This window comes from Toxoplasma gondii, chromosome VIII, assembly GCF_000006565.2.
Source record: "Toxoplasma gondii ME49 chromosome VIII, whole genome shotgun sequence".
Lineage (NCBI taxonomy): Eukaryota > Apicomplexa > Conoidasida > Eucoccidiorida > Sarcocystidae > Toxoplasma > Toxoplasma gondii.
Window position 1 is genome coordinate 5,947,634 of NC_031476.1, and position 22,052 is coordinate 5,969,685.

Below are 22,052 nucleotides of genomic sequence, written 5' to 3' on the forward strand. Positions count from 1 at the left end.
CGACACAAGGTAGCGTGTTTGCTAGTCATGGCACTATAGAGGCGTCAGAACGTCCCCCGGCGCACACGGGAGGACAGGCATCAGCCGCGACAAAGAGCGCAAATCGCGTTGTTCTGATAGGTCCTCCGTCGATGAAATTTATCAAAGCAAACGAGATGCAACTGCGGAGAGCCCAGGTGTTTCCTCCATGCACACGCCCGTATCTTCCGCTGTGCACTACAGCTTCGTGTACACAGTTCCGGGGCTCGGCCACAATCGCTTTTGGAGGAGGCCCGCTCTACGTCGACTAAGTGATCGGGAGCCGCAGGTGTATATCCAGTGAAAGCAGTTATGGCGTAAATAGGCCAAACGTCCAAAGCCAGCTACCAGGAATCCTCTGGTGTTCACAGTGTGACGTCATCTGTGTTACGTTGTGTTTTGTCGTTGGCTCCAGTCGAGTGATGGAAATATCTGTGTAGCCAAAACACTAGGAACAGGCGCTGCCGCAGACGTGGCCCTTTTCGCATGGTTCCAGTAGCCTCTCTGCACGATGCCAGAAATGAACAAGTTGAATGGCAGCCACGGCGACGGTGCCGGTAGGAAGACTCGAACAGCCATGCTTTCACGCTTTACTTCCTTTTACCCTTTTCAGCAACCTCTGGTCACAAGGCTCGAGCTATACAAGACGACTTTGATAACGCTGCGGCAATTTTGAAACGGAAACTTGCAGAAGAGCTTGCAGATTTGCGGGCAGCGACAAAGCAAGTGAGCTTCTCTCTGCGCTTGCACTTTTTGTTTCAAGTGTAGTCCTGGTGTAGCTGAGTACTGAGGAGAGTCGGAAAGCTGCATTAGATGAACGTTTTGCTTCGCTTATGCTGGAGAAAGATGCTTTGACTATTGACATCACCGAGCTACAAAGAAGACGCTCGATTGTAAGCTTGTTCCCCTGAGAGCACCTAGTCTGATGATATTGAAAAGAATTATAGGTGGCATCGGACACTAAGGAGCGCGAGCATGTAATGCGGGAAATCGTTGTGCACCTAGATAAACTTCCTGACAGAACCGAGGATGCCTCTGTGAAATGTGCCAACCGAAAGGCGATAGGAACATGAAGAACTTCAGGTACCGTGATACCAGTAGCTGGCTTCAGTTTCAATGGAACTCTCCGTATTAACTGTTGCACACATTCGCTGCCAGCAAACCGCTTATGTGGTGGTTTCCTATCCCACTATGCCAAGAATATCTGTGTAGATAACGGTGGAAAACCGGAGTGGGAACGAATGTTCCGGAATACGTCTTGCTTTTGTCCTGTCCAGGGAGTCACGGGCGTAGACCATCCATGATATCCGGTTTGGGCTGCACCGATTCTGAACTCCGCGCACGCTGTTACTTTAAGTGGAAGTGTGCAACGAGCCCTTCGTCCCGCAATTGGCAAGCAGTTTTTGCCCTGGACTGGGGCGATGTTTTTCCTTGAAGTTCTTCAGTGCTCGTATCTCTCACAACGAAGTTGTATTTCAGCTCAAGTATTTCAGCTCAGCGCACAAACAGAAAAAGGCAGCAAACGGTGCAGCCATATCCGAAAATGAGACTTCAGCACGTTTACAACCTTATATGGTTATTTTCTGCGTGAACATCTTGCCCTCCGGGCATTCAAAATTTTGCTCACTACGTTCTGTACGCAGAGGCATATTTTGCTCTAACATAAGTTAGAACAGTTGTCGGACAACTATTGCGGCGACGGATCCGATGCCTCGGTAGAAAACAAACAGATTCTTCAACTCTCTTATACCGAAAGTAAGCTCTAATGGTTTCCCTCACCAATAATAGTCTTTCCTGACGACACTCTAGAGAGGTCACGGGAGTGTAGCAGTTCCCCTTCACACTGTGAAGAAGCATCTCACGGTTATTATCAGTCCAACGGTTGTTGGAGGAACCCGGGTGTTTTAACCCTGCATCAGAGTCACCTTTTTTGGTGTTCCATATGCCTGCTGTGCTATGTGGCTCGGAGGTGGCCGTCTTCATATTCGCAGACTTAGTGCCCAAGAGGACAATATGTCTGCGCGGGGAAAGATCTTCGGTTCTAATCCTGTTCATAACAAAGCAAGTATGTGATAGGATGTGATAACGCCAATTTAACTTTCTGGCTGCCCTTCAGGTGACACCAGCAAAGCGCGGCACGAGCCTGACTAGTCCTTTCGCGTACTGGCAAGACGCACCAGAGCTGTGGTATCTCTCGGAAGGCTGGCGGCACTGATCAGCCCCACCGTCAGGGCTGCGGATCATTATCCGTGGGGGCCCAGGGTCGGCTAACGTGCCAGCATTGTCGACCAACTACGACCGGCTGAACTACTCGACACTGCAGCGGAAGTGAGCAGCACACCGTTCACTTGGTTCTCATTAGAGTACTTTTTATGACAGAATCAAAACGCATGATATTCGTGGATATGCCTTTCCTGTTTTAGACCGTTTAAGTCTCGCGTCGTTCGACCTGGCACCTTCTAAAGACAAAATCAGCATGCTTGGCACTTTCCCGGGAAGGACATGGCGTGGAAACAACTTGTATCGGTGGTGCTAACCCTCTTTTCAAGCAATCCTACGTTAGGGTTCTAATCTCTAGAGTCTGAGCCACGTCTAGAATCGTGTGGGAAGCCTGAGAACTCTGCATCCCGGAGTTCTGAGCCACGGGGCAATACTGCAGTGATTGGCGACATGGCGTGTCTTCGTGCTTCCTCCTGTGAAGTATGTAGTTCCGCAGCTGGCTTCAGGCAGCAAGGAGATGGCATGTCTGTTGCATGCGGAGGGAATCGACACCCTCCCGAAGTGTTCGACCTTCGAACAGATGAATCAAGTCAAGAAAGTCTTAGTTCTACAGCAGCGACTCCTGAGATCTATGAGCTGGAGTGGCATCACAGAGACAGCGGAAATGGAGTGGTATCTGCAGCAGCCGAGCAAAAAGGCATGTCTGTCGTAGTCAAGCTGCCTGTTGTTTCCCAGAATGCCGAAATTGAGGAGAATTTGCTGCAGTCTCAGGTGACCAGTAGCTTGTTGAGAAGCATTAACATGCTAACAACCGACACTGTGAGCCTCGACGCTTTTCTCGAGTTCCCTCAAGCTTTCCGAAATATGGTTAACCTCACCATCATTCAATACGAAGGACTGCAGTTGGAGGCTCACCGGCTTGATTCTCTGGGGTACCTTCCATCCCTAAAACAGTTGCACTTGAAAAACTGTGGCCTACAGAACTTGGATTTTCTAATTGCGTTTGTTGGCGGCGCACCTCTGGAAGATATTGATGTTGCCTGTAACGCTATTAGTGCGCTCCCGCCTAGGACAGCCTTCACACAAGTCAACCATCCACATAGAATCAAGCAATCACAAAGCCAGGTCACTGCAACGAAGTGCCCTCAGAAACAAAGCGGAGCGTTTCCTCTATCGCTGCGTACTCTCGACCTCTCCGGCAACGCGATTGAGGACGTGAGCTCACTAGAGGCATTAGCCGCGTTCCCCAGTCTTGAAGTTCTGCGACTTTTTGGGAACAAGTTGAACAAAGACCTCGCCTTTAACACTTCGTTCATAAGCTTGCTGATGAGCTGCCCGCTGCTTCAGCACTCTGTTTGTGACGGGCTCACTTACGTCAGCTGCCCAGACACAAACCAGTCGTTTCTGACCAGAAACAACGCGCATTTTTGTAAAGACTCGAAGTCACCTAGATACAAAGCTGGTGTCGGTCTACCAAATGAGCACTCAGCGACTCTCGAGAACGCAGCATGCGACAAAGAACGCAAGGACGAGCAAGAGCCTGCTGCCGACATTCCCTGTGATGCGATCACAGCTTCAGGCGCTCAAAAGATTTCGACTGGAACCGACGCACAAGGAAACAGCAAAAGCCATCTCGTGAAAAACGAGCACCCAGAGTGTGACGTCCATGCGGTAGCGCAGCGACGGATCGTCACTCACCAACCCGAGCAGAGAGATACCAGAACTTGTTTTGGTAAGGATGGAAATTGAAAAGATGGCCTAGTAGTGCGTTTCGGATCAATTCAGCATACGTTAGGTGAACAGGCTGTTAAACCACCAATGTACTGTAGCCCAGTGAGAGACTACCCTCACAAACACAGGACACTTGCATGCGAAGTCGGCGAGCAGCGTCTGCGAAGAATGTGCAATACGGTGTAGGATGAGGTTCTGTTAAGTATACAGTACTCATATTTACGTGCATCGATTTTCCTGCCACATCTCGGAAAATGACCATGAACCAGGTGTGATTGGGAACCACTCAGCTCACCAGTTCGTGCCGAAGCAGGTACGAACCCGTTTCAGGCGGCTCCCGTCATGCGCAGGCCTGGGTTTGGACAGTAGGCTCGATACTCGAGAATTGGACTCTTCGGCGCAGCACGAGCAACTTCTTCGGCGATCGTCTACAGCTGGTCAGCTCAGTGTTGCGATTACCTCAGAGATGTGTGACTGCCCTCAAGCGGATCTTGAGATCATAAAGAAGTCCAAGTTTGACCGAGGCCAGCACTTTCGTAACAGTATTGTCGAAAGCGGCTCAAGTGAAGCGAAGAGGAGATCTGTGTCTGAGGGGAGCAGAAACCTTCCACCGAGCCAAGACGTAGACCAACACCGTACCCGGATGAGCACACGTTCAGCTGTCGAGCGTCGCCCCTGTAGGTGGCCACCGCCGGTATCTACCAGCTCGTTCCTAAGGTTTTTCGAGGAGAAAGAGAGGATGGCATACGTCTTGCGATCTGATATCCCAGCCCTTCTCGGTATGTTCCACAATAGCAAAGTCACCGAGGCCACTCTTCGTTCTCAGCAGCGACAGTGTTACTTAGCTACACAACAAAAAGACATCCAGGCAAACGCTCATTTCAACAGGTGCAAAGAGCACCTCGCCAGGCTGCAGAGAGCTAGGCGAGCCTTCATTTCTGGACTTTACCGCCTTAGTCAAACCCCCGGAGCTGCTAACCTCTATGAACGGACGGCGACAGCTATTGCGCAACTGGAAAGCCTCCGGCAGAGCCTACCAGCCGTTAGCATTCCTGGGGCCACCGAACACGCCATCCTTATTTTGCAGGTAAATTGGCGCACAGTCATTGCAAAAGCACGAAAAACGATTTCATGTAGCAGCTGCTCTTTTTGCTGGCACCACATCGAATTGACCTGCGCCAGAGTACTCTCGTGTAGGTAGAATTTAATCTAGAAACCGACAGAGCTCGATATACTTCTATGGAAGCTGTTTTTTCGCACTTTCCAGAAGACGATCCAGGTGACGCATTCAGACACCGGGAATAGACGAAGCAAAGACTCATGTATCTGCGCTTTGGCTGCAGGTGTACCGAGTGAGGGACAGAAGCATTCACACGATTTGCCTTCAGTTGTTCTCTAATGCATCTCGCAGGCAACTCAAGATTATTCACCAGGTGGTCTAGCTGCCAGAGCCAGCTGTCAGTCCGCAGATCTGAAAAGACAAGTCATATCACTGGAGAAGAAAATCCGGGGACTATTGATACTTTTCGAGGACGACGTGCGGAAGGACAGAAAACTTGCGCGGCTCTGGCACAGCCACTCTTCTTCAACAACAGAGTGTATTCATCTGCACAGCGAATTTTCGCGCGAGGTGCTCGATACTAAACTGGTAACTGGGGAAGCACGCAACAAACGAGAGAAGCGCAGAAGCGTGTGTGCCACTGTGGCGTAAGATCCGACAGTGGAGTTGTATCAGACGTGGGAGTTTCCTTATCACACAGGTTCTTACAAAGATAGATGGCTCAATAGCGGAAACATTCTTTCCGACGGCGCCCACGTTTGTTTCTGAATATGTCTGGTTTGAATGCAGGCACTTTTACGTCTTTGGCAACTCGAACAGCTCCTCATTAGTCGTTTTCTCACTGAAGCACAACAGTATCTGCGGTGCTTGGCACACCTGACAAAAGGACACAGAGAACTTCGATCATTTGACGCTGCGTGCTCCGCCACGGTGGCAGTTCAAGAGTACATTCAAGCCTTGCTTCCAAGGCAAGGTGGCTCCACCTCATCCTGGACGGCCGGGAGTTCAAGAAATCACCAAACAGAAGACGCACAGCCCTGTAAGACGACATGTGTGGGTAGAGTGGAGACCGAAAGTGAGGGGGTGGCTCCAGTCGACTATACGTTTCAGCCAGGTCCCAGTTGGCCTGAAAACGAAACAAAACACGGATCTCCGTGCTCTTCGTCAGTTTCGGCTCGTGATGCCACGGAAGCTGTTAGACAAACCAGTTTTAGGAGGAGTGGGTCTGCAGTGGCATATGGTGGATCTCGTGTTCCCTGTTCATGGACAAGCCAACAACGTGGCTCTTCTTACTCCGGACGAACGTCGTTTCGCCTCCACGTGGACAGTGGCGGCGAGCACTGCTTCAAGGATTCCCATCCTCAGACAGAAACGATCAAGTGTTTGGTAAGGACGGCAACGAAGTTTTGGCATTGCCTTCGGGGGATGGACGAGGGAATCTTGGTTCCCCCTGCAATCGCGGCATCTATATTTTGACTTATGAAGTGACACCGACATAAAGGAAACAAGAGGCACAAGCTGACAAGATGATCTTAACTACGGCTTGTTCAATAGTAGACTTCGTCACGCGCGTGTCGATGAGCCATGTCCGTAATCATTGACTCAGTCTCTTCGAAGAGCAATGATTCGCCTCCAGAAGTTCAGCACCTCCTTGCCACCTACATACTGGTCGCTGAAGTGGTTAAGAATTGTTGTTTGTTGACTGCTGGACGCTCATACAAGTCATGCACATGGCGAACTGTGAATCCCTTCCATTCGTAGAGAGGATGCCGCCTGGTCGTCTATCACGGCGGCCACTTGTACTGAAATTCCAGAAGCAAATGTCTCTCAGTTTCCGCCATCCTCGACACCACCAACTATCAAGCATGAGCTGTGTTCTGTGTAGCATCTTCAGGGTACCATGGAAATGGGCGCAAGTGAGGCCCGTCCGCAGCCTGCATCCAGTCCGGATACCCAGCATCCCACACCAACTTCCCCAATGCGCTGTGTTGGAGAGACAGAGCAACCCTTCCTTCGCGGCGGAGCTCACAGGCGCACGAATATGCTGATGTCGACCCGCTCATCCTCTGGTATCATTGATAACGGGGTCCCGATCTGTGCAGAAAATCTCACTGAAGAAAACGTAACGACAGATCCCCCACTAGCCGTTTTCGCTGCCCTAACAGGTAGCAGAAGCATTTCATTGCCTGTTGCCGTCACTTTATCAAGCGAAGATGAAGGAGTAACTCTTGCACATGACACCGATACCGGAGGCAGTTGCCGCGATAACTCCCGAAGACACACTTCTCAGGTGAGCAACGTTGCGGTTCTGGCGACCGGAAGTGACGCGGTTCAGAGGTAGACGGATTTCTCTATAAACGGGGGTAACATGGGCTTCCGCACACGTCTCACGCAGTCTAAGAATTCCGAGATGCTTTTGCTCCCGTGACGGAGGTGCGACGCTGGCGTCTCTCGCCCATGCCTGTGATAATATGGGTCCCCTTCAGGGTGATACGAATAATTCCTGCCATCTAAGCCAGTCAGAACCATTATGCGTGAGCGAATCAATTCCAATTTGCACACCTCCTGTGACGAGAAGTTGCCCAGTCGAGTTGGAGACTGGATGCCGAGTTACCCACAGAATTCCTCCAAGGTCAAAAACTGTCAGGGGACCAAGCGGACTCTCACAACACAGAGCAAACGCTGTCAGCACCCCGCCGTAAGTGCAGTGACTCGTCGCTTGTCGTTTTCGTGCTACTCCCTATAACGAGTCCGTCTGTTGTGTCTCACAAAGATGACGCTGTACGCGATTCTGTCAGGAAGCGACTAGCCTTCAGCCCGGCCTCAGCGACTGACAAAGCGAGCAGCACACCTTTACCAGAGGGGCGAAGTGTTTTTGGCAATATTTCCCTTCTTCGCCTACGTTTGGAAAGCGTTCGCGTAATTTGTCGTTGACGTGTGATCTCGTCTGGCTACAACTGCAGATCTATGTCCATGAACAGATTCGACTTGCACTGTGTCGTGCACGGGTCGCTTATCCCCCCACAGCAACAATCTCCACTGGTGAGTCTCCGCACAGAGGGTAGACTGACAGATAGCCATGCCCGCTGTCTTTCTCTTTTTTGTGTGGCTGCAGAGTCGTTCAGCACAAAGAAAAATGCATTTTAAGTTGCCAGGACCTTCCTGTTAACAACCAGGCAACGGCGTCAAACAATAATTCAGCTCCAGCAAGAGGGCGACACACAAACACGCTCCCACCAACATCAACGAGAGCGTATCACCTCTCACACCGCCACCGGCCAAGTTCATCCGCTAGTAATCTCGCGCCACAAAGTTCCAGGAAACACCCACTCTCGTTGCGTTCTGCGTCTCGAAATTCACAGACCGGTCACTCTACTCCACAATCATGCTCGAGACTGGGAACCCAACTTCCGGTCGGTGGACATGTGTCCAGGCAGGGAGGTACAAGGTTCATCTCTCCTACGGTGCCCCCTGGCTGCAAAACCCGTGCGTATATTGGTTCGCAGTCACGTCTCTTAAACTGCCTCACGGACAAACACTTCTCAGTGACACAACAACGGCGCGGCAGGGTACTACCTTCTGCAGAAAGCAACACGAGACGCCACTCCGCTCGGAGACAACAATCGCCGTGCTTCCAAAAAAACAATTATACGGAGAACGTTACCCCCGCTCGTCTTCTGAGTCCGCTGTCGGTTGCTCAACCAGAAACCGCAGAGCCCGACACGGACATCGCGCGCCAAACATGATCTTGAAAAAATTGGAACGAGCTCCTTACGAACCTCAGTCGGCGAGATCATGGTTTGTGTGCTGTAAAGCCGGTATACAGGCCTGCGTTAGAGAACGCAGATTCCCAGTGACTGCCCACGATGGATAAAATTGATTGGACACTACCTATTGTACCGTTTCAAGGCGCAAAAAAAAACACTCCTATTGAACCTACACCAGTTCTGGCAACTGCGAGAGCAGCTCAAAACCGAAAAAGACTCTCTCGAAAAGTGAACAGCAGCGCACCCCCGCGCCTGTGAACGCTGGGAAACCAGAAGAACCTGCTTCTAGCCCGAACGACTGGCTCGTCGAGCTTGCACGCGAAACGATTCAGAACTTGTAGTACACTAGCAGCACCCCCGACAACGGCAGCAAAAGAACGGAGGCCGTCAGGCGTTCGGACCGTATGGCAAAAAATCTGTGAATGTTGACCGCAGGACATACCGCGACGACTAGAATATGTACCACCATCACTCTATATCAAAAATTATCTAGAAAAAAACGGCAGTAAAGGAACGGACTTCGTCGAGCGTTCGACCTTTGCATCATAGGGCTGCAGCTCATGTTTACCGCACGCCATACACAAGTGACACAAGTATCCCACCGACATCACGTCATAACGGAAAATTTCTTTAGGAATACCGACAACAGGTGTTGGAATGCGAGTCTCCTCCCATTGCTTCGTCGCGTTTCACCGATGCAGATGTGACGTCGTTGAAGACGCATCCGAAGGGGAATGAAGGATCACGGTGGCACCCACGCAGATACGAAACTTGATCGAGACCGTCTAGCCGAATTGGTTTGCCGATGAATGCTCAGCGCCTCATCCGACAAAATAGCCGCACGAGAACCACTGTGTGGGAATGTGAAGCCACTTTCCCACCCTGACCGATGGACACTCACAATCGTGCCGTAACGGTTAACAACTCCAGATCCTCCGCAAGCTGACATGGCCAGGCGGTTTCCGGCGGGCCCGGCACCATTAATGACTACGCATGCCGTTTATAGACTGCGGCGTCACGGTCTACGGTGGCATCCATCTGCTGCCCATGGTCAGACACCAGTCACAATTGTAATTTTATAATCACCCTCTGCTTTGCTATGACTGATATCTTGCCTCACTATGAAGACACAGAATGCCTGCATTTCCAATTCCTGCCTTCAACGTGGACAGCCCACCTCATGCTGGTCCTTAGAAACGGAAACTCCTCGCAAAAGAAAAGATACATTACCGCGACATGGTAGCCATGTTTGAAAGCTTTCGGGTTCCCCCTGCCGGGCATATTCTGTACTTCGCGCAATACCAGCTATAGAACGCCAGGCGATGGCTGACTTCTTTGTAGTATCCCATATACATAGCAACAAGAATGGTGCAGAGGTTGAAGTATCCCTCAGTTGCCGTAGACAGTCTAGCTAAACCTCCACTGATGATGGCACACTTGATCACGCACGGGAAAACCACGTTCAGAATAGCCGCCATGTGCACGTAGAACAGCAAACTGGTACGTACTGAGGTGGCCGTTAGAACAACTACTACAAGAACTTCAAAAAAATTGTTGCCTTCGTAGTTGAGGTCCACGCAGCCCACCGTGGCGTTCCTCTCTTGCTGTGACAGAGGCTCCGATAGGCCTGTCCGTCCTCCGATCATTTGCCACGTTTCAAAAATGCAGCAAAACACAAAGAAGCAAGACGCCAAAGACGTCACAATCACTTCCGCTCGACAACGGAACCGCGCGAACAGGGGGAAGACGAAAAGGACCGTCAGTAATCCCAGACAGACGCCAGCTCGTATGACAACGTCGGCCTGAACAGTAGACAACCACAGACACCGTGCTCGGCTTCCCGCGTTCACATACCGCCTCGTTTTACACATCTTCCTGTGACCACGTATGCCAGACGCACAAAACGTTGCGTGCAAATTACATCAACACACATCGCACAAACGCGACTCACCACGGAAAACTGACGGAAACATCACAACGTCATTTAACGCGTCGCTGCCTAGCTGGATACAGAACTGCTACAACTCGACGTAAATATCCACTTACGAAAAGGCCTGCGCGGTCCCGAGCAACAAGCAGCTGGAACACGGACAGAAGCACTTGTCCAACTATAGTTAACGCCGTTGCCCAAATCACCTTCACTGGGACAACTTGGCCGAGAAGATAGTCGTATGCGTGATTAAGGGCTCTGTATCGAAAAGTGACGAACGGATATCCCGTTGTAAGCCGACGCGCGGCTGTCTTGTGTTTGATCCCTGAATCCGGATCCTTCGAGAACTGGGCAACCCTTCCAGCATACTGTTCAGCCATTGTGCCGACATGTCTGAGCTGCCCTCGATGCTGCGAGGCCGCTCGACCGGCAGAAAACATGGTATTGCTTGGCGGTCCCACATCATAACCTGAGACGCCGGCACCACACAAAAAAGGACGACGGAAACCTTGAGTCCTGGATTGAACGTACGTTTCTACGAGAGCTTGCGACAAATTAAACACTGTGCGCTACGCGTTGACGCCCCGGACCCTCGAGTGCGAGACTAAGGTTGTACCTAGGCTGTGCCTAGTGGTGACCCGCATCTGCGGATGACGAAAAAGTGCCCGCCACGAGGGTAGCCCGCGAAACCCGTCTCGTTGAAAAGCATTGCATGCAATGTAACAGCACGAACCCCCGTTGCGCAGACAGCTTCGTTCGCAAAATACCTGCTCAGGCTCTCGGTCAGTATCTGAATGCAGGCTGACCGCGTCGATGCGCGATATCTCTCCTCTGCCACTTACTTGGTGCGCGGGTTGACTCGTGGTTCTGTCGCTGTGGGAACTCCAGTATGTAGTCGCGCATGAGTAGGTCGAAGTTGTAGTCTTGCCAGAAGACTGAGAACAACGATTTCCAGCCTTTTCGGGTGACGATGAGTGGACAGAAGCCGCAACATGCCAGCGGCTTGCTGTCGTCTTTCTCGTATTCGTCGGAGCACAGCTCCTCAAAAACGTGCCGCAGCACTTGCGGCTCTCCTTCGTTCGCTCGGCTCCACCACTGGCTCCGGATGGCCTGCCGGCTGAAGCCGGTCAAAGGCGCCTGGTGAGTCGCAGCGCTGCCCTGTCGCCAGTCATCGACCGGGGAACTGGAAGCGAGCGATTCTAGGTGACCGCGTGCAGAAACCGCGTCTAAGTCTGGGCTGCGCGCCCGCTGCATGCGGCGTGGAGACACTTCACCTGCGAAGCCTCGGAGTGTGTGCGCCCCTCGCGCAGACCGCCACTCACCGCTGCCGTTTGAGTCGCTCGACGGTGCAGGGAGGGGTACCTTAGTCCCCCTGAGCTGCAGAGCGTCCTCCGTAGGCGACTCGCCACGCCTCGGCGTCTCTCCCCCGTCTGCTTGGCGGCTTCCCGCAAAAACAGTTGTGTAGCGCGTTGAGATGCCCTTCGTTGCAGCCGAATGAGGGCCGCTCCACACCCTCGGGTTCTGCCCTATGGACTCGGGGGTTTGCGATGTTCCAGACGACCCCGAGGAAAGGCGCCAGAGCTGCAGCGAGCCACCGTGATGAGACATGACGGGGGAGCCTGTGTCTCTAGGAAACTGGCGGCTTACAGAGGGGTAAAGATCCGTCCGAGACGCGGGATCGTTCACGCCATCGTCGGAATCGTCGTCTTCCACGCTGCTAGTCAGCTCTGTCTCTTCTTCCTCCTCCCGCACGGGTGTAGGCCGTCGCTGCTGCACCGAAGTGGAGAAATCCTCGTCGTCGGAGTCACCGTGCCGCCGGCGGCTCGACATCTTCCGCGACGGAAGACTTGTGACCGGCATTGTCTACTGAGGCACTCGACGCTACCCGCTGCACCTACACGAACAGAAAAATATCGGCTCCAAGTTCGATTCTGCTGGTATCTACACTGGAGCTGCAGCGTAGACACGACAGCCACCCTGCGTAACAACCTTAAGCCGCAGGATCTTGGAATTCAACACTTTCAGATTCAGGACACGACCGAGTTGGAGTAACCTTGATGTCGTAGGATCTTCAATTCCAATACTTCCACGGACACAACTTTTGAGAAACAAATATCTAGGAGCCTCTCGTTCCCTTTCTGATTAGACGACACCCTGGCACATGAGTTCTGCTGGTGACACTCAGCATTCGATCAGCTGGAGAAAAAGACATCAAAAGGAGCCTCCGTTCTGGCTCCGCTATTTGCTCCCCGCAAAGACGATGAAAAACTCCATAAAGCAGACAAATTGAACCCGACAAAACGATGCAGAGTTCTACGCACGCTCGGTTTGGAGGAGGTGCTCACACTCGCACGGCGGATGTCCACAAGTGTCAAAACCTGTTGCCGACCAAATAACAAACTAGTCCCGTTGAAAGAACGTGATGCGTCGGGGAAAAGTAAATGAACGCACGCAGAGGAGACACAGACACGCGTTTTCGTATGTTGCTTGCGAAGAGTCAATTTCACCCGCAAAAATTTGAAATCAGATTCATTTTTCCCTTGCAGGGCAACACCACATAACGCCAGTTCCGCCAGTCATTGATTCAGATACGAAATGGATGCAGACGCTGCACTCCGTTGAACAGAGTTTGTCCGATGCGCCGAGCACACACGCGGGTACACGATCGTGAAAAGCGAATTGTCGACAATGCCAGAATAGTTAGGCTCGAAACAGCTTTGCTCCCGATTCTTGCATTCACGCGCACTCGTGAAAAAGAGAAGTAAAACTGCTGTGTAAAAGTTGCCCGCCTCCACAGTCCAGCACCGGATTAGCTGACGATACGGATTGGAGGAGTGTCCCAAATGCAACAGCAGACTTTCCAGTTCGTCACTGAGCTGGCTCTGATAGTGAAAATGAACTGCAGCGCAGCATCAAGTTGGATGCACAGAAAGGTGACAAAATTCGTGACCAACACAAACTCACAGTGGCGTTTCATGCCTTGGTGCTCCGGCACACTTGACAGGGAAGGTGGGCCCGGGACCCGGTGACCGAGAAGCAGCGCTCGCACAAGGCAACACTGGAAGAGAATGATGCACGGCTTCTGATCGGTGGTTTCGGACAAGACAGACTTTGAACGATCACGCAAATGACAAGATAGTATCACACACGAGACAAACGAGGTGCCCCATGAAACAGATCCTCGGTAGGTGTTAGGAATATTTTTTCCCAGCCGCTGGAGTGTCTTGGCAGCCGTAACTGGAGACTAGCGGGCGAAAGCCAGTGTACTCTTCAGTATAAAAGACATCTTACTCGTTTTGCTAGTGTGTTACGCAAACCCTTTCCATAGTTATTGATACTTCAGTTGGACAGCCGTAACATTAATACTGAAAATGACTGGTGCTTCCGTCTGTAGCTTGATGTACACGTGCGCGCGGATGGCCAACACCCACGGACAAAGCAGCGTCATTTTTCCAGCATGCGTTCAAATACGTGATTATCTGTCACGGAATTCCTAACGCAGTTCTGGCTTCGCTTTGAGCGAATGCCGCTCCATTAGATGACTGGCGTCTCTGCGGGATTGCACAGACTCCTCGAACGTTCGGTAGCAACTCCTCTACGATGTCATCTGCTGCAAGCAAACCGCGTGTTTTTACAAGGTCCCCCGAAGTGTTGGTCTCCCTGTCACAAAATCATTCTTTGCTGAAGGATCTTCACGGATCAACCTCAAAATACCGTGGAACGCAGTGTCTACACAGAACTAACCGGATGTGGCAACGGCGAGGGCCATACATAGCGACGGCCGTACCTTCGTTATAAATTCTGTGATTTTAAGTATCTGTGTCCACTTCTATTTCCGTTCTCAATATTTTTTGCATTCCTGGCGTCCGCAGGTGGCGTCGACAGCACTTTAACTGGCTTCAGCCAAACGATGTCATGACCGCTTCCTGCGGGCGCGCCATCGCTTGACGTTCGACACCTCCAGGATACATATACCATACTAGAACACGTATGGCACCACACCTCGAATGAAAAACGCTGTGATGACGCAAATACTTAAAACTGGTTTGGGACGAAAATAGTAGCAGGGTATAGTCGGCTAGAAAACACCGTTCAGCTTCAATATGAAGTTACTGACAAACTGGCTGTCCGGTAACCTCTCACTATTGGAAGGCATAGGAAGCCTATTACTTCACCAATGCCTTGTTACGGAGCGACTTCTGACGCACATGCAACAGACTCATCTCTTTAAAACTATGCTTCGCGATCGGCGTTAGTGCAGCATCGAGTGGTATACCACGCCAATTGGAGTTTCGTGGACTAGTTCTCAGTACAATTCTGTCAAATCCTCGTGTTCTGTCTAAGCGGGTACGTGACTCTGGTCGCATTTCCCGACTAACGTAGGTTCTGTTAATGGATCTGTCCCTCTCCCACGACTTTCTTATGGTAAAAACGACGCAGTGCCAAGACACCTATTCAATGCTTTCTCTGTCGCTATTCTCCACGTACGCGAACTCTACCGACTTTTGCCGAAGAGCTGGTTCAAGCGTGAGAATCCATTTCGGCTACCAAATGTGACACGCGTTTTGCCTAAAGTGCGCGCACACCTTCTGCACGATAACTGGCCAGCAAGCTCTTTTGTAGGTCAATTAAACATCTCTTTGCGTTTAGGTTTCACGTCCGTTGAAATTTTATTGGGCAATAACACGCAATATCGGTGCGCATCAGCCGCAGGGCTGAGCAGTTTTCAGAAAACAAAGACAAAAACAGCGAGCACATGGGCACTGCTCACTACACGGTGTCCGTCATCAGTTACCATGTCTCATTGTGAGCTCTCTTTTTCTCCCTTCTTCGTGTCAGTGCCTGCTTCCTTCTTCGTCTCTCCTGTCTCTTCGTCTTCCTGCACCGGACACGCAGACGCGACACCACAACCACGTCAAAAAGACATCCTCTTACTCTGTCTTCGTCCTATCACCGCCGTGAATTACTCCCCTCCACTGAATTAATTCACCGCAGACAGAAAGGCAAAAACAAACGAGAAATGCCTCCTGCAAACATCCGTCACCAACTCGAGATACCGCAACGGTCCCCGGATGCGCTATTGCACAGCTGGAGACGTCACCACTTCACAGCCTCATACGCAGAAGCACTCACATTCGAGACAGACAGGAATATTTGACCGAGTGAGGACCCAAGTACACGCCCACATAAATGGAATTCAAGAAGCAAAAAAACCTCGACGTAGTCACCAAGAAGCGTACCTTCTTCTCTTTCTTCTCCTCGCTGGCTCGCTTGTTCTCCACTTTGTTGTTGATGAGGTTATGCAGGGCCAGCACGGAGCGCACTACGCTGCCTGCACAGAGAAGCAACGCTAGAAAACAGAAACTGAAGAGGTTTTTTTTCGCCAACTGACCTCCCAAACTTTCGGCGCGACCGCTGAGACTCTATATTCACTCTTTTTTAGCGAACGTGTCTCGAAGGCGAGGCGCAACATCGAACAGTGCGGGGACATAGAGAGGGTCTTCATCAAAAAAGAACCAACCTAGTGCGGGGTACGCACCCAGATAGAGATTCAGCATCGTGTCATTGGCCTGAATGGTAAAGGCTTCGATAAGCTCCGGATCGCTCAAGTCGGGGAGCAAGTTGAAGATATCCTGCATCATGGGAGCACGCAACAGGGAAGACTACATAAACATACTGACAGAGCAAAGCGCCCTTCTTTGCTTAGCTCGTCTGGAAGTTTATTACACACGGCCAGCATGGCGTTCCGCGCATCTGCCTGTTGAAGGGGACAGACTCAGCGACAGGGGTGCGCCCGTTCATTGCCAATCAGGGGCAAAAGTAAAGTCGGCCAAAAGAACTAAGTGCTTCGCCGAGGTCCTCTCCCCTCGGCTGCACAAACATCTCGCTTCTCTCCGCGAAAATATTCTCCGCCGCCGGACACGAACCTGGATGGTGTACATGATGTTCGGGTTCGCGACAATTTTCTTGTTCGCTGCATCCTGGAGGTACGCGTAGATCTCCTGGATCTTTCCAATCAACAACTTCAGAGCAGACAGTTTGTCGGCAACCTGAGAGAGGAATGCAGTCAAGTCGCAGCAAGGATCTGAGATAACGGCGGGGTGCGCATCGCATAACTGGAGGCGTATTCAGTACCCTACGTACTGTACTGTGTCTGGCTCTTCGGTTCGACTTATTGCAGTGTCAACACGAAACATCGACTACGCCGGTATACGACAGACATCGTGTACCTACTGTACCTAGTGTATATGTAATACATTTGTTTTTTAGAGAGTGCATGTTGTATAGGTATTGCCTATAGTGTCTATATTTTTTATTTACACCAGCGCATGCTGAGAGAAGAAGAAAGCGAGACGGAGACTATCGACAAGTGAAGTCCAGCGGCACGCGGCGAAGCGGCAGAGACAAGAAGGAAAAAACAGAAAGCACAGAGACAAAGACAAAAGTACAGAAAGGCGAAACGGGAAGCCGAAACAGTTGATGCTGCTTCTGTTCTTCAACTAAATCGTCTACTCCTTGGTTTCGTTCTTCTTCGAGCTTCTCGCCCAATTTTCGCCACACTAGTCCTCTGTCACGCTTGACTTCTCGGTGACCATTGTAGTAATCGCAGTAAGTGAAGTGACCTCCGGCGTAGAGTTAAGACAACAACATCTGTCTACAAGCTGGACAAGTACTCCCCTTCCCACTGGTCTTCTGTACGGAATCCTCAGGGCCAGTTTTCTACATTGAAACCTTTTGCTTCTCTTTTCAGACGTTTCGTCGCCTTGGGTCGCTCACGCGTGTGGCGAGAGTGGAAGTCGAAGCGTTTTTCAGATCCCTCAAAAGATGCTCCACGCCAACTTCCTCCGCTTCCAGGGCGCCTGCAAAGAAAGGGTCAGGTCTAGCCAAAAGAAACACACCATTTTAACACCCTCGAGCGTGAATGCGGCCACACCAATACCTCCACAAAAGAGATGCTTTTCCATCAGAAAACTCTTCAAAGAATCTATGCACATCTAACAATCTGTACCAATCTATCGACATGTGCATGTTTTGCGTCTATCCATGGATGTCTATCCAGTCTAAGTCCGAGGCTCTTTGCTCTCCAACGTCGAAACGGGGGAGGAGGCAGCTCTGGCAGAAATACCGTGGCATCAAGTAAAATGAATACGTCTAGTTCGTGTACCTACAGATCGATGACGCCCTCCTCCCTCCCTGTTACATCTCTTCTACAGTTGTCCTCTGCCGGCTTCCTCAAATCCCTTTCGTCGCCACTCTACCTTGTTTCTCCCGTGTCTCAAGCTCCCCTTTGTCTTGCTAGTTCGTTGCCCCGTCGGAGTGTCAGTTGCTCTTCCTCTGTTCACTGTAAACGTATCACTCACCGATCGTGGAAGCAACGTGGACAAACGTTCTGCGGAAAGTTCGGTCGCTTGTCGGCTGCTCGAAAGAGTAGTAAGCCTTTGTGGGGACGACGGAGTCCTGGGTGACGAAGAAAAAGATTCATTTGACTCACAGTTCTTGCGAGCTGGAATTGCTCTTTGCTCTCCCGAAGAGTTTTCTCCACCGTCTTCCCTGTCTCCATACACATGCCTTTCCTCCTGTTCTTTCTCTCCTCTCGTCACTCCCCCTCCTTTGCCCTCTTTTTGGGCAGATACATACGCACCTCTATTTATTCATTCTTACATATAGGCAGTTCAGGACTGTGGTGTATACAGAGATGCATGTGGATCTCGATGCAACGATTCGCGTCCATCTCGAAGACGACGCTCGCCACACCGGCTGTCTGACTTTCTCAGTTCTTCGCTCTCTGTGCACTTCCTCGCCTCCTCAGTGGACGCGGCTTTCTCTTACTTTTGGGTTGATGTCAACGATGACATACACCGGATTTGGGGTGTATCGTCTGAAGATTTCGTGGATTTCCAAGTCCGTCATGCGGACCTGAGGGCCGGTGCTGTACCAGCCGAGAACTCTCTCGCGTGTGTTGACCTAGCAAGCACACAGACATCGGGGATCTCCCCAGACGCGATTCTGAGCAGCAGCGCCACCGTCCTGGGAAGAGGCATCTCTGAACGAGCTGCAATCTGGCCATGCGAGTCACGCAGCCCCCCGGGTGCACAATAATGCACCAAGAGAAACACGGGAGGAGATGCGCTCGGGAAGAGAAGACAGGGGAGACCGCGAGAGAGGAAACGGCGCAGAGGCAATTGCGCAGAGGCAACTGCAGATGAAGTCGCGCGTTCGTGAGAGCTACGCCTTCAAATCGCGACAACGCTCACCTTCTTGAACATGTGGTAGAGATGTTCGTGGTAGTTTCGGTCCAAATACCACACATTCGGATCTTTCGGGTCTTCCTCAAAAGGCAGTGCGAAACTGTTCGTCACGTGAATTTCTCCATCGGAGATCTCCCCCAACAGCGTGCCTACGACTCGCCTGCTCGTCCCTGCATCCAGACGCAAAGATGCGCGAAAAAAAGAACACAGAGCGACTATATATCTTGCAGCGATGTCACCTACACGCACCCCCACCCACCAGGTAGTACAGTCGTAGCACAACCCCTTCGTTCCTTCTACACAGGTAAGCCGCAAAGGCAAACGAGAAAAGATCGATTTCGCATCGCACTCCTCGAAACTGCATGCAGGCCCACAAGTGACGCCCGTCCACATCTCTGCCGCCAGACACACACTTCACATGAAGGCGTTCACTACGCCCTCTCATGAAACGGAATTGCCAAGAGCTCTGAGTCTACGTCTGCGCGGGAGCTAACTCCTAACTAGCTGTATCTTGAAAGGAAACGGTAGCGGGGAACGAGACAACAGAAATTGGATCGAGGGGAAAACGTCGGATAACGGCAGAACCAGAGATGAATGCAGATGTATTTATCTATGCATATGGATATACACACAGATCGAAGAAAGAGGGTCGCGAATAAGAGAGACACCAAGAGTTGAAAGCCAGCCAAAAAATACCTCGAGCGACACGGTTGTAGTGGTCCACGACGGAGAGGAGGACGATAGGGTGTACGACGACCTGAGAATCCAGACGTTCATCCGAAAGAGCATTTGAAGGTTCGTAGAGGGGAAGGAGGAAGCAAAAAGGGAACTGAAAAGCGCTAGGAAGAACTCACAACACGGCAAGACGGTGAGCGCGCGAAGACCAAAGAAGGAAACAGAACAAAAAGGGGAAGCAACGTGACGTTGTTTCGTTGCGACAGAAAACAGGACACAGGCATGCGATCATAGACGGCAAAGGGAGCACGCGAGCAGCATGCGGAACGAAGAGCAGAACGAACGCGAGTGCCAGCCGACTGGAGAAGGAACTTCCCTAAATGCGTGCACGCGCAGATGCGCATACAAATTCGCATGCAGAAACACAAGCATTTCGACATGGTGGAGATTGTAGAGGTCTTTGGCTCTTTCACGAATTCGACACAGACACACCAGGTGCCGGAGGCATGGAATGCGCGCGTTGTCGCCCCTCACAAGCGCATTTGTTCCTTCGAGATCCACAGCCACAACAGGGGCAAGGAGCACAGTACAACAGACTCACAGTTTTGCTGGCTACGAGGCCGGCAACAGAGGCAAACGAGGAAAGGGAATCGAGCTGCGGCTCGCCGCTTGCCGCAGCAGCCGTTTTCGACGAGTTCTCGCTCATTTCGTGAAACAAGGCAGATCGCAAAGACGCTTTGATGCTGAAGCTTCGATACTTCTGACTCCGTGAGTCGAAAGGGAGACGTCGTCCACCAGATAGAATGTGAGACGGCCAGCGTGTCTCGACAGCTCAGACACTTCGGACCGCTAGGGGGCGGATTTTGACGCGCAGTAGATCATCGCCTTTCACAAGTAGAAGGCTCGTCACGTATGTCGCGAGAGACATCGAACACCGGAAAAAGAGAGAAGCAGATCTCGACTCCGGTGTACATTTGCAGGCAAGAGAAGAGAGAAACGAACGAATGGAGAGGGAGGACGGAGGGGACGCGCTCGATAAAGGTCAGGGCACCTGGCGGTGGGCTGACGCGGCTCCCCGGACCGTTGAGAAGGAAATGCAGCAACGCAGCAACTGAAAGAAAACAGCTACACAATAAATGAAACAGAGCGAGAGAGGCAACCGGCAAGACAAGAGGAATGCGTCCGTCCTCAGTAGAATTCGCACGGAGACCGGAAGAGGCACTGCTTCTGAGAGACCAGAACGAGTTGCAGGAGGCTCACAGAACCAACAATAAATTCACTTTGAAAGCAAAAAACGTGGACAGAAATGTGAGTGGACAAAAAAGACAAAAAGGGCCATTTGCTGGACATGCACAGAAGCTCCTCCCCTACTGACTGAAAACGGGTACAGGCACACGCGTGGAAGGTTGGTACCCAGCGACTACGGGGTTTGCACAGCACATAGAAAAAACAACAGGATAAGTCTGGCAGAAGTGCCACGGGGTTTTCAAGAAGTCGGTTCGCGAGACTGTGTTCCGGAGAAAACACTCTTGGTGGAAGACCCGCCGTTCCGTTCTGCTCCTATCGTGTCGTCCTCTCCTGTGTCCGCAGTCAAGATCCGTACGCATTCGTCTGGAATTTGACGGAAAGCTGTCTTTGACTGAGGACTCCCGGAACGCAGAAACATACAAGAAGGAAGGAAATGAAGAATCACGGAAGACGGCGTCGATGACTTTTGCGAAAATTCACGTAGACACACAATCACGGGAGAGCTTTCCTGGTCGCTCTCCTCAGGCCGACCTTGGTGGTGGAGAGAGTGCATGCAGTGACCAGAAGGAGTGGCACGACGTTTCGATTATCGTCGAGCTTTTGAACCATGAGGAACGGCTTCCTTCCCGAAAAGTACACATCCTATGAACGGAGGTGCCGGAAAATGTGCTATCCAGCCTCATCTTTCTTTGTGGCAGACAAACACAAAGCGGGCGGGGTGTACATCCACCCGACGTCAGGCTGCAGAGCCAAAGGCTGCTGCCCGACAGCGGCGAGCACTTCAGCCTTTTCGCCCTTATCCGACGTCGTGAACTTCTCCTGAAGTTTCTCGCGTTATATTTGCTTTTCACTCATCTGCACACTGCACAGATTACCCAGAATATCGGTATTTGCCCGAGGCTTGCTGCTGTTTTGGACGGAAAACCAGGAATGGTGGGCCGCCGTGCCCACAGCACCGTTTCGACGCTGGCTTGGCGAGCGGTCGCTTGCCACATTGAGGGATTTCAACGTGGAAAACGAAGCTGTTGATGCGGCGCTTCCTTTTTTCTTCTCTCGTTTCATAGCGCGCGCGTCTTGTCAAGACATCAAGTCTGTCGGACAGTGGGACGTTTTTCGCCAAGCCGTCCTGTTGCCCGAGTTACAAGACACGCAAG

General features: G+C 51.5%; 4 protein-coding genes across 4 annotated transcripts; 2 read left to right on the forward strand and 2 right to left on the reverse strand.

Moving 5' to 3' along the window:
* Positions 1-385: 385 nt before the first annotated feature.
* On the forward strand, positions 386-1,380 carry TGME49_269280 (hypothetical protein). The gene is made up of 5 exons (XM_002365578.2): positions 386-575; positions 632-744; positions 798-911; positions 966-1,101; positions 1,177-1,380. The coding sequence occupies exons 1-4, from the start codon at positions 530-532 to the stop codon at positions 1,089-1,091; spliced, it is 399 nt and encodes a 132-aa protein (XP_002365619.1). The 5' UTR covers positions 386-529; the 3' UTR covers positions 1,092-1,101; positions 1,177-1,380.
* A 1,308-nt stretch (positions 1,381-2,688) lies between these two features.
* TGME49_269270 (leucine rich repeat-containing protein) lies at positions 2,689-8,198 on the forward strand (the record flags this gene model as incomplete). The annotated part of the gene is made up of 5 exons (XM_018781537.1): positions 2,689-3,970; positions 4,320-5,056; positions 5,819-6,415; positions 6,915-7,319; positions 8,145-8,198. 5 exons carry the CDS (start codon positions 2,689-2,691, stop codon positions 8,196-8,198), a joined length of 3,075 nt encoding a protein of 1,024 aa, XP_018636573.1.
* A 1,824-nt stretch (positions 8,199-10,022) lies between these two features.
* On the reverse strand, positions 10,023-12,586 carry TGME49_269260 (hypothetical protein; the record flags this gene model as incomplete). The annotated part of the gene is made up of 3 exons (XM_002365576.2): positions 10,023-10,598; positions 10,843-11,195; positions 11,569-12,586. 3 exons carry the CDS (start codon positions 12,584-12,586, stop codon positions 10,023-10,025), a joined length of 1,947 nt encoding a protein of 648 aa, XP_002365617.2.
* A 2,791-nt stretch (positions 12,587-15,377) lies between these two features.
* TGME49_269250 (Mov34/MPN/PAD-1 family protein) lies at positions 15,378-20,373 on the reverse strand. The gene is made up of 10 exons (XM_002365575.1): positions 20,252-20,373; positions 19,672-19,732; positions 18,982-19,145; positions 18,557-18,691; positions 18,088-18,184; positions 17,504-17,586; positions 16,654-16,776; positions 16,266-16,359; positions 15,967-16,058; positions 15,378-15,605 (listed from the first exon to the last, which is right to left on the reverse strand). The coding sequence occupies exons 1-10, from the start codon at positions 20,354-20,356 to the stop codon at positions 15,528-15,530; spliced, it is 1,032 nt and encodes a 343-aa protein (XP_002365616.1). The 5' UTR covers positions 20,357-20,373; the 3' UTR covers positions 15,378-15,527.
* Between the last annotated feature and the right edge of the window lie 1,679 nt (positions 20,374-22,052).